The following is a 12629-nucleotide window of genomic DNA, read 5'->3' as shown; positions in this document are numbered from 1 at the left end:
TGTTACCATCTAAAAAAGAGACCTCCCCCTGCGGGAGACAGGGCAAGCCCAGGGGGCGGGAGCGGCACCACCCCCAAAGGGAGGGGCGGGGCCGGAGCCGCAGAAAAGGGCACCGAAGCCCGGAAGTGTGCTGGCATTCAACTTCCAGCTCTGAGTCCAGCAACAGCAGCTCCGCCAGCTCGGGAGAGCTGACGGAGTCTGACTGGGACTCGGAAACGGAGAGAGCAGAGCTAACGCGGTTTAAAGCGAAAACGAATAAAGCTTTAAGCCACACCAAAAGGCAATCACAATACGAACCAGCCCAGCTCACTGAGTGGGGAAAGATAAAAATACCTTGTGCTGAATAGGCCCCTTCAGCCGCAGTCCAAGCCTTCCCAGTGAGGGTCACTGGGCCAGATGGAAACCAACAAAGAACTTATACTCCAGTAAATCCCAAAGATGTACAGACAATTGTCAAAGCAATTTCAGAGAAAGGGATTAACTCAGCCATGGTCTCCACCCTCATGGACGGCCTTTTTGGCAATGATGACTTGCTTCCCTTTGATATTAAACAAATAGGTTGCATGATTTTTGACGGCGCGGGAATGATTGTGTTTAGGCAGGAATGGGAAGATAATTGAACAAAACTGCTAGCCCAGGCTTCTGGGGTGGGACAACCACTGCACGGCTCGAGCTTATCCAGGGTGATGGGGAAACATGATGAGATGATCACGCCTCAACAACAAGCCGCACAAATGCGGGCTGAGGAAGTCAGGGCCACTACTCAAGCCGCCAGGGAGGCCATTCGTGCTGCCTCTCTAGTTGTGGCCAAGCCATCGCCGTGGTGTACCATAAAGCAGGCAGAGAGTGAAAGCTTCACGCAGTTTGTAGATCGCCTGCAGACAGCAGTAGACTCCTCTACCCTGCCTGCGGAGGCAAAGGGCCCCGTGGTGGCTGACTGCTTGCGCCAACAGTGCAACTCCATCACCAAGGATATTTTACGCTCCCTGCCGACCGGAGCCAGTCTGGCCGACATGATCAAACATGTCGTAAAAGAGGAGCACCTGACGCCCATTCAAGCAGCCATCCACACCCTAACCAGCGCAATGGCATGCTTCAAATGTGGTCAGGCAGGCCACATCGCGGCGAGCTGTCCCCAGCCGACACAACCGTCCACGGCAGTGCCCCCGCTCCAAGCACGCTCGAGAGGGCCCTGTTGGAGCTGCGGGAAGAAGGGGCACTTCGCTAAGGACTGCAGGTCCCGGCCTCAGGGAAACAGGAAAGGGAGGGGGCGTGCGGGCCGCACTCAGCCTCCTCCTGCTGCGAATGCAAGGTGGCCCATCCATGCCAACCCCCAGTGGGGCGGGGGACCCTCATACCTCATGCCCCCACAGGAGGCAGCCAGCTTCGCACCCCCGCTAGCGACACAATTGCAGAGTTTCGCAGTGCCACCACAAGCCGCACCTGTGCCACAGGGCCAGCAGGGGACGCCCCAGAACGGGACCCCTGGGTGGCCCTAGCCATGAAAATAGGGAAAGAGCCCCTGATGATGTGGGGGACATGCCGCCTTTATAGCAGTAAGGACCCCCACGTCATAGGGCTTCAGTTTTGGGCGGACACGGGATCAGACTGTTTGGTTTTTCCCCAAGCGCTTTGGCCCCGACATTGGCAATGTAAAGAAGTCCCCCCAGTGAACGGAGTGGGAGGACCGTCCCAGGCGTGGAAAAGCACCCAGTTGGTGGCTATAACACTTCACACGAAAAAGGGACCAGAACAGACAGTGGCAATCTACCCCTACATTTTGCAAAACTCTTCACCCTTGATAGGAAGAGACATCCTTGCTATGTTAGGAGTGAGGATCACAAATTTATCATGAGGGCCACTGCCGTACACCCACCGCTGCCGATCAAACTGACTTGGAAATCATCAGACCCCGTATGGGTCGAGCAGTGGCCCCTGTCAAAGCCTCAAATGGCAGCCTTGCTGGAACTGGTCGACCGCAAACTGCAAAAGGGTCACATAGAACCCTCCACCAGCCCATGGAACACCCCTGTATTTGTAATCCCCAAAAGGTCTGGAGAAGGTTATCGCCTCATCCACGACCTGAGGGAAGTGAACAAGACAATCTAACCTATGGGTCCAGTTCAGACACTGCTGCCCACGAACTCAGCCATCCCCAAAGGACAGCCATGCACAGTGCTGGACATCAAAGACTGCTTCTTTTCGATACCCCTGCACACTGAGGACAAGGAACGGTTTGCCTTTTCCGTCGTGTTCCCAAATGGCGAGAGACCCAACCTCCGCTTTCAATGGAAGGTGCTACCACAGGGTTTTGTGGACAGCCCAACCATATGCCAAATCACCGTGGACAGAGCACTGATGCCAGTCCAACACTCCTATCCCGTTGCAACCATCGTTCAATACATGGACGACATCCTCGTCGCCGCACCATCAGCAAGCCAAGTGGATCACTTGGTGTCCACAATCACGGAAACTCTTCAGGCCAACGGCTTTCAGATCGCGAACACGAAGATCAAGAGAGGACCCTGTGTGACCTTCCTGGGAGCGGGAATCACAAACTCCTACGTGACCCCCCCCCAAAGTGAAAGTCCGCCGAGACATCAAGACGCTCCATGACATGCAGCGCCTTGTGGGATCTCTACAGTGGCTCCGCAATATCATCCTAATTCCTCCCGAAGTCATGGACCCCTTATATGACCTCCTGAAAGGAAAGCACCCCTGGGAACCCAAGGACCTGACACCACAAGCAGCGAGCTCCCTCGACTTCATCGAACATCAGATGTCTACTGGCACACTTGCCAGGTGGAACCCAGGCATGCCGCTTGACCTATACGTCCACTTTACACAGAAAGGAGGAGTAGGAGCACTGGCCCAAGGACCTTCCGAAAAGTCCCAGCTGATCCAATGGGTGGTCCTCGGAAGACCAGCTCGTGCATTTTCCCCAGGGGTCGAATGCGTCGCTAACCTCATCATGAAAGGCAGGAAACTCGCCTTGAGACACCTGGGAACCGAGCCGGCGAGAATCCACCTTCCCTTCCGCAAGCGGCCGACCATGGAATCAACCGCGATATCGGAGCACCTGGCCCTTGCTCTCACTGGCTTCGGAGGAGAAATCTCCTATGCCACCAGACCACCTTGGACTCAGCTACTGGCCATTGTCGACATAGACATGCCGCCAAAGGTCATGGATCGACCGCAGCCAGGACCGACGGTCTTCACAGACGCCTCCTCCACGACTTCTACTGCAGCGGCAGTGTGGCAGGCAGGAGAACAATGGCATTGCGTCAAAACATGTGACCCCACACTGTCGGTGCAACAACTAGAAGCAGCAGCAGTGGTCTTGGTGTGCGGACTCTTCCAAGATGAACACCTCAACATTGTAACGGACTCTATATTCGTGGCAAGGCTCTGCCTGGCCATGTCGGGACCAGGTGTGTCAACATCTGCAGCAGCCTCAATGCTTGAAGAAGCGCTCTCCTCATGACAGGGCACCATGTCTGTCATTCATGTCAACAGCCACAACCCAGTCAAGGGCTACTTCCAGACCGGCAACGACAAAGCGGACGCCGCAGCAAAGGGAGTGTGGACACTGCAGGAAGCTCGTCAGCTGCATGAGTCGCTCCACATCGGAGCCAAGGCACTGGCAAAAAGATGCGGGATCTTGACAGCGGACGCAAAACACGTAGTGGCCACTTGCCCTCACTGCCAAAAGTCACCCCTATGGACCAGTGGGGTCAACCCAAGAGGTCTCAAGGCCTCAGAAATCTGGCAGTCGGACTTCACTGTATGTCAACTGCTGAAGCCCCAAGCATGGCTTGCAGTGACAGTGGACACTTACAGCGGAGTGATTGTGGCCACACAGCACCCCAAAACTAACTCTAAGGCCACAATTCAGCACTGGCTGACAGCTATGGCATGGCTTGGTATCCCCAAGCAAATTAAAACTGACAACGGTTCCAATTTCATTTCCAAACCAGTGCAAGAATTCGCCTCGAAATGGGGCATCACTTTAGTGCACGGTATCCCATATAACAGCACCGGGCAGGCCATTGTTGAGCGAGCAAATCAGACCCTGAAAGCCAAGTTAGAAGTATTGGCAAAAGCAGAGGGCTTTGCCAATTCCGTTCCCCCAGGAGATCAAGCGCGTATGCTGGCAACCGCTTTGCTAGCACTGAATCAATTCCCTAGGGGAGATGAAACAAACAGTCCTGTTTGAAAGCACTGGGCCACCCGAGCACTGGAGGAGGGCCCACAGGTTGTAATTAAAAATGAGCTAGGCGAATGGGAACGGGGCTGGAGACTGGTCCTCACAGGACGGGGGTACGCGGCTGTTAGAAAAGAAGGTAGAATCAAGTGGTGCCCACTTAAGTCAATCAAGCCTGACCTTCAGAATGAGACTAACAAAAACTGTGAGTTTCTATTTGCAGGACATGCTCGTGGGGCGCCCCCATAACGCGTACACCCCTGTTCCAGAGAAGAGCGATGAATCGCCAAGCCGCCAGACAGCACCCAAGAGTCCTACACCGGTGAGACCCAGACATCAACGGTGTTTTTGTGTGATTTTGCTGTTGGGGCTTGTCGCCAGAGGGCGAGCCAGCCCAGACTATTACCCCCATCAACCATTCAGGTGGGTCATGCAACATCTTTCAAGTGACAAGGTGTTAAAAGAAATCACCACATCGAGTGCCCCATCCTTTGTGTTCCACATTACCGACCTGTTTCCAGGGTGACCAAAAATAGGCCCCTATCACCCACATCTCATGCACATGTACCTATCCTACTGGTGCCCAGCCTCCAACCCAGGGAAAAAGTACTGCAACTACCCGGGGTGGGGGTATTGCGGACACTGGCGCTGTGAAACCATTGTCACAGATGCCAGACCGTCAGGAGATGGGTGGCAACCGCAAGAGCCCGACAAATTTTTACAGTTCACCTGGGCACCCACCGGCTGTAAAAAACCCGCCTTCCAGGGAGGATTCTTTCGAAACTATTATAAAGACCCAAAACTCCGGAGATGCACTGACTATAACATAACCGTTTTGCAGCCAGATCACCCTAGTTGGGCCACAGGCAGATCGTGGACAGTGGTCCTCAAAACACCAAAAGAGTGGGTGAATGTACGAATTATCAGGCTCCAACCGCCAGTGCCCCGAGCGGTTGGACCCAATAAAGTTATTAAAGACGTGCTGAAAGGGAAAAACATAACCCACCCCAAAGCCTTGCCCACAAAGGTCACCAATACCCCGACCGGCTATACAGAGGCCTTCCAGATAGGCCGCTTAGTCGAGTCTGACTCGAACCCAATCTTTCACATGCTAGAAGCTACCTTTCTATCCTTAAACGAATCCAACCCGAACCTAACTGATTCCTGCTGGCTTTGTTACGATGTTAAACCTCCCTTCTACGAAGGAGTTGCTTTAAACACCCCCTTCAGTTACTCTGCAGCCGACGCCCCCCACCAGTGCAGGTGGGACACTCCCCGCAGAGGAATCACCCTGAGCCAAGTCACGGGTCAGGGCAAATGTTTTGGCAATGCAACCCTAGCAAAGCAGAAAGGTAACATCTGCACCGAAGTTGTCAAGCCCGACAAAAAGATCAATAAGTGGGCGGTCCCATCCGCGTCAGGAATGTGGGTTTGTCAACGATCTGGGTGAGTCCTGGTGTGTTCCTTGCCAAATTCGATGACTCTACTGACTTTTGTGTCCAAGTTCTAATTGTTCCTAGAGTCCTGTACCACTCAGACGAAGAGGTGTACCACCATTTTGAGGAACCCGGCCGACTCTACAAAAGAGGAATAATAACAGGTGTAACTATTGCAATGCTGCTCGGCCTGGGAGCAACCGGCACAGCCACGGGTGTCTCAGCACTCGCGACCCAACACCAAGGACTTTCCCAGCTACAAGTGACCATCGATGAGGACTTGCAGAGAATCGAGAAATCCACCTCCTTTCTAGAGAAATCAGTCTCCTCGCTTTCAGAAGTGGTCCTGCAGAACAGGCGAGGACTAGACCTCTTGTTCATGCAACAAGGAGGATTGTGTGCCGCCTTGAAAGAAGAATGCTGCTTTTATGTGGACCACACGGGAGTCGTCAGAGACTCCATGGCAGAACTCCGAGATAGACTAGCTCAGAGAAAGAAAGACAGGGAAACCCAACGAGGTTGGTTCGAATCCTGGTTCAACCAATCGCCATGGCTCACCACTTTAATTTCCACCCCGATAGGTCCACTGGCAATGCTGCTTTTAACTCTTACCTTCGGACCATGCCTGCTAAACAAGCTGGTCTCATTTGTTCAGGCCCGCCTGGAACGAGCCAACATTCTGTTTGTAGGCCAGCAACAAATGCTGTAAACCAAACTGCAAATACTGCCAGTCGCAAGTTTTTCTAATACACCTTGCGAAAGTTACTCAAGTTTACCAAACCCCCTTTTCAAGCTACTACTTTATACCTCATTTCAGTACCTATGTGTATAATTACCTCATTCATTTGTGAAAAAGGGGGGGGAGATGTAGTAGATAGGGACAGGCGTACGGAAGATTTCGGGATGTAACGGAAAGCAGCAGGACCCTTCCCCCCTCATCTAAGAGCCTTCCCCTTTCATCCTAAGATATGTTATCACCCCTGAAGGTATGCAGCCCCTCCTAACTCCAGTAGTTTTCCACTCCTTACTAACCCTAGTTAGTCTCACCATCCCCCTTCTGACGTAGTGAAGCCCCCTTGACTATATAACTCCACGAGATAAGGTAATAAACGCCATTTTGACCATCCACCACATTGGTGTCTGTGCGTGTCTATGGCCCGAGTGACCCAGGTGAGGCTGGGTTGCCATGCTGTCCCTTGAAACCAGGTCACCTGTCTTCTTAGCAGAAGGCAACAAATACCCACTTTGGAGGAAGTCTATGCCCAAAATGCATGGGGCCTCTGGGCCAGTCACAATGGAATGTTCCTTCCACTCATTTCCAGTCAGGCTCACCTCAGCTTCCACCAGGGTCAAAGTATCCTATTGCAAAAACATCCTATTGCAGCATTTTAATATTATGAAGAACTCTTTCAATTTAACTATGATCTTTTAATATTTTATTAAGAGGTGGATGGCATTGCTAGTGGATCAAATTAACAGGTATAGTGAAGGGACAACAACTAAAATGAACACAATCAAACCCATTATTTACCCACTATTTTGCAAACCGAGAATCTGAAAGAAATACCCAGGAAAGGTAGTGCATGGACATCTTGTGATCTACTCTCTTGGCACCACAGCTAAATCCTCACTGATTTAGCATATAAGAAGACAACATCCACAGATCAGATAGTTCTTGTTCTCTGAACACAGAAAGGCTACGGAGTATAAAGGAAAACCAGAAATCAAACAGAGACTGAATTTTACTTACTGTAGTTAAAGGGGTTGGTGTAGGTATAGGAAGCAACCCTGCACCGGGCATCAGACTTGTCATAGTAGGAGCAGGTGCCAATAGAGAAAGGGCTTTGGCTTCATCTGGGATTTTACCTGAAGAAGCAAAGGAAGCGTTACACAGAGTTAGAACACTATACAGATGTTACTCTTTCTACGATTTTACAATTACCCTTGCATTTAAAAAAAGTAATAAATAAGAATGAATCTATTTACCAGATCCTTACAAAGAAAGAGATATGAACTTAAATATTTCCTTTTACCGTGTGTCTACTAGGAAAAACAAAAGTGAGCAGAACTTCAAAGACTAGCAATGTCATTAATGGATTATTATTTTAAAAACTGAATAATGTACACAATTATTTAACACTTGGAGCTATGGGTCACCTGTACTGGAAACTTAATGTTCATGAACCAAACGATATCAAGCATGGGCGCTTTCCCGGGGCGGTGTTTTCACGGTGATCGAAAGCTGTTTTACACATGACAACCGTTCGTGTTGGCTGCATCACTAATAGCACACAGAACATCAGATACAGAAAAGAAGAACATTTTTTTAAAGTTTAATCCCCAGAAATGGCAAATAACCAAATCAGTTAAAAAAAGAAAGAAACAAAGTATGTGTTAACTGAAATTAATGAGCTTTTTCACCCTCTGGTGTTACCTACTTTTGATGTAAAAATAAATAAAAATTAAAAAAAAACCTACTGTGACTCCACCCAAGACATACTACAAATGAAGCTGGGAGTGGAGGGAGGGCTGAAAAATTCATATTTGTACTGTCTTACATTCTAGGTCACCTCAGTTTATCTAAAATTTTGATAAATTAGCTTTAAATTTACTAAAATTGAAGAGAATCATAACTGATCAGCTAAGCAAGCTATATTTTCCTATATTTCCTACTATTTCCACCATATTATATTTTCCCTGTCATGCAAAAAGTTTAAGCAATATCTAATCTGAACTAAACACAGGTTTCATTCAAAGTTAGTTACAATTAGACTGCTAAATAAATAATAAAAATCTTCAAAAAACAAAAGATGCAATAGTTAATTACAAATGTAATTAAACATATGTTTTAAATTTGAAATGCAAAGGCATTTAAACTGGTACAAATATTAAACACTGAACTGAAAAAATAAAGAAGTGCTAATTACATTAGTTATCTATGATTTATTCAAAATGACTGGAGTAACTGTATATATGCTACCCATCTGAGCCCTTTGATATTATTCCATGCACTTTAATAATGTAAATGCTTTTATTTAAACATTGTTTTAAAAGTCAAGGTATATACAAATACTGTGCCAGTGGCTTTTACCGCTTTGGTTCAAACTTTATGTGTTTTAACTATAAAGCCCTTAAATTCAGAATTTTAAAATTATTATAAATATTGTTCTCAAAACCCAATTTATTATATTATTTTCAAAACACTGTGCAATTTTAGCTATATTTGTGAAAATAAACTCCACAGGAATCATACTACTTAAAAAAAAATAAAAAGACAAAAGTTGCAAACCTGTTCTACAGATCTGCAGCAAGGACTCGGTTAGAGTTGGAGATACAAAGGACAAAACAAATATAAATGAAAATTAATTTATATGTAGCACGAGTGGATTAGAAAAGATAAAATAACAGTACTCTTCTTTTTTCTCACACCTTCTATTTACAGTTATTTTATTTAAGTTTTGAGGCACCTTGCTCCTTAACATGTAACAAACCACTTTATTTTGCTATCTAAAGAAGAAAAATAGGAAAAATATTAACAATTAAGAATTAACTGTGCTATTATGTCTTCCAGGGCTTTTAGAAAAACATGTATAAATCCGAGTCATCATCACAATGCTGAGCACTCTTAACAGGTCTCATTTTGAAGTCAGTCATGCAATGAGAGGTGTACTTGATTTGCCAGACTGCTCATGAGAATCAGGTACTTTGCCTCACATCCTGCCTACTATGTAGCTAACAGGCTTCCAAATATACAGTTCCAACAACTGTGTGTGCAAATTAGGCATACAGTTATATACCAGTTCTTCTGAAAAGCAAAATACTTAAGCGTTTTCAAATGACTGCTGAGCCAGCATCTTGCAATTAACTGGATACTCATAGAGGTTTCTACAGGATCAACAGACATGGCTCAAGTAAATTTAATGGCTCCTAAAGTGGTACATCTGCATTGTAATTTAGATCCTTGGTCAATAATATACCTAAGCACATGCCTAATTTAAGTATGCACTTACATACAGCCAATTCAATACACACTTAACCAGATGAACTTAAGAGATGCTTAAGACATTTAGCCCTTTTAGATAGGAAATGAGTTATGCATATGCATATAACTAAACTGACAGGGAGTCAAGTTCAGAAATGTACTTAAATACAATTCTAAACTTTAAGCATATGGTTCACCTTACTGAAATAATTGCAATTATTCATTTGCTTAAACATTGCTTAAGGAATCAATTGAACAATTTCAGTTAAATAAACTATTATAGTTCAAAAAAATGAATTACATACATATATAAAGTTAGCAGCATTATTTCCAGAATACTTTGGTCCCTCAACAACATAATGTTTAATGTTAAATACAAAATCTAGTCGATCAGGTCCATGCCACAAAGATCTGTTCATTTATTTTATTCAAGAATGAAGAAAGGTCTACGTCTACAGACAGAACCCTGAAAATTTGTTTGTATTTTCAGATACTGTCTTTTGAAAATATATCCCTTTCTAGGTTTTAAGTTTTTAAGATCAGGTTAAACTTTTAAATAATTCTATAGAAAATAAACTGTTGAGGGTAAAAAAAAAACCCAAAAGCCTGAAATATATTGCAAATGTATTTCCCTGGTTTTTAGACAGTTCTGAAAAACAAATTAATATGTAAGGCTAAATAACCTCAGAAGTTACAGCCTCCATTAATTTATTTTAAAAGGGATACAAGCCCACAAAAATACAACAAAATATGTCAGTAATGACATAACAAATTAGGACACTTTAAGAATAACTGGTTTGGTTTCTAAACTCATGGTATTTAAAAGCTGAATGGAAATGAGGCAAATATATTTATTTTCTGATAAAGGAAGCAAGCAAAATAAATTTGCCACATCTATACTGCATCCCTAGAAATATTTATTTGAATGCATGAGTGCTTAATAAATTAGATTCTATGATCATTTATTTATTCTTAACTTTGCAAAGGAATCTGGAAGCAAATGTAGATTAGCTCTGTATTAACTAGAGATACCTTATACTTCTTCGGAAATGTACAGTTTTCCTAAGTAAGTGCTTAAGAGCCCTAGTCGCTTAAGAGCCCTAGTCAACCTAGTCTGTACCAGAATCCATTTTGTTAAAAGCTGAACAGAAATATCTGTGTTAAGCAGGTACTAATCACAGTATTTTTATCACTGTACATGTGCTCAGAAATTAATTTCTTACTCTTTATACTGAAACTACATGGTTAATCCTCCCATCACCCCAAAACAGCTTCAAAAATAACTAAGTACATTTCTTTTTTAAATACTTTCTTTTTACATTTACTTGAAAGAATTTTAAAGGAATTGTTATTTTTCTATTTTAAATCAATGGGAAACACACACAAATAAAATAATTTCTGTGTGATTCAGTTCATGATTCTTATTGGATTTAGCAGCAGAGATTAAAGAGATTACAACTACTTGTAATTACCTCAACTGGCACAGCTAAATCCAACAGAGATCACGAAGCTCTTCCCAGCTACAGTTTTCAGCTTGGTGCATTATGAGAAACAAGCCAATTGCAGCTGGCTGTGAAGAGTAATGCTTGAGGACTAGACACATTACCTGGTCCAGCACTTCTGTTTTAGGGCTTCTGTTTCACAAGAACAAACATCATTTAGGGATAAGAACTTTCTCAATCACTCCAGCATGAACTGCCAGGGCTTCTGAGATTGTGAGATGATACTTTGTTTTTAACCTCTTCTTGAAATAATGACCACTGCAGCATGTAAAAGTGCAATACACACATACACACATACATGCATATAAAACTTTTCAATCTTCCCATGAATAACAGTGTTGAAAGACAATGTGCCTCACAACACATTCCAACAAAAATCTCAGGCTGCATTTGTACTTATGAGTGGTAAACAGTTTTTTCTAAAAATTACAAAAACAAAAGGATGAAATCTTACTGCCACTGACCTCACTGGAGCAAGGTTTCATCAGAAGCAAACAAATATTTCATTACATTCAATACTCATGAAAGCTCAATATTAGAAATAATTAATTTAAACTCTTCTTATTAGATATAAATAGAAAGCCTTCTTTTAAACAGATCATGCAGCCTAAAAGTACTCTGCTGAGAAAAGGAAAAATAGCAGAGAAAAATCATGATTTTACTTTGTAAAGTTAATTTCTCCAGAAAGTTTTAACTTTTCTTTCAAGATAAGCTCACAAAGCATAACATATGAAAGAATGCATCCTAAAATTTATAGTTTTCACCATTCCAGTCTCACACAATGTGTTCATCTGTTGAATTTAGATGCTTAAATATATTCCAAACAAAACTTATCCATAATTCATAGCATAAAACTTAAACATGTCCTAAATTCTCTGTATACCATTCACAAGTAGCTTCAGGTCAACTTCAAAATGAAACACTATGAATCCTGTACAAAGCATAATTTTTTTCAGAGCTGAATTACCAGTTCACAAGTACAAGGGTAAGGGATTTAACAGAACAAAACAAAAAGGAAAAAAATTAAAAAGTGAAAATTAAAGAAACAAAGGAAGGAAAGCAAAATAAAATTAAAACAGAGACAGGGCGTCCATCTTCAGCAGGCCAGACTTCAATCTCATTTCCCCCATGAAGATTTCACTTGGCGGCAGGTTTAGTGGCATGGCAAACAATGCCTAACTCAGGCAAGTGTAACAGGTCTGCCTTGGCCAGTCTATTCATCTAACAATGCACAAATATCACACAGAGAAAACATACAAAACCAAATTAATAGTCAAAATCCATCTACTAGACAATGTGGACATAAAATTTAGAATTATTAAGGTGGTATCTTTGTTTATCTTTCAACTTTTGTGTTCTCAAACTATAATGTTTAAAGAAAAACCTAATGATACACACAAAATAAAGTTATATTTTGACAACTTGATAATGTTAATTAATTTACAATTATATTTTTGTTAAATTGCTTATTAAATGTCACAAAAATGAACAGTTTTCATTGTGTA

At 43.8% G+C, this 12629-nt stretch overlaps 1 protein-coding gene across 8 annotated transcripts in view; it reads right to left on the bottom strand.

Moving 5' to 3' along the window:
• Positions 1-12629, bottom strand: part of LOC137465558 (splicing regulatory glutamine/lysine-rich protein 1-like) — a 448710-nt gene that overhangs the window by 424173 nt on the left and 11908 nt on the right. For 6 of the 8 annotated variants that reach the window (XM_068177638.1, XM_068177639.1, XM_068177635.1 and 3 more), the window contains exon 3: positions 7391-7506. In XM_068177638.1, coding sequence (XP_068033739.1) covers positions 7391-7506 — 116 coding nt within the window. Of the gene's footprint in view, positions 1-7390; positions 7507-7797; positions 7922-8929; positions 12346-12629 lie in introns of all 8 variants that reach the window. The other 2 variants (XM_068177641.1, XM_068177642.1) reach the window with 2 other exon arrangements.

Source organism: Anomalospiza imberbis, assembly GCF_031753505.1.
Source record: "Anomalospiza imberbis isolate Cuckoo-Finch-1a 21T00152 chromosome W unlocalized genomic scaffold, ASM3175350v1 scaffold_31, whole genome shotgun sequence".
In the NCBI taxonomy this organism is placed as follows: domain Eukaryota; kingdom Metazoa; phylum Chordata; class Aves; order Passeriformes; family Viduidae; genus Anomalospiza; species Anomalospiza imberbis.
This window is presented reverse-complemented; position numbering and strand designations above follow the sequence as displayed.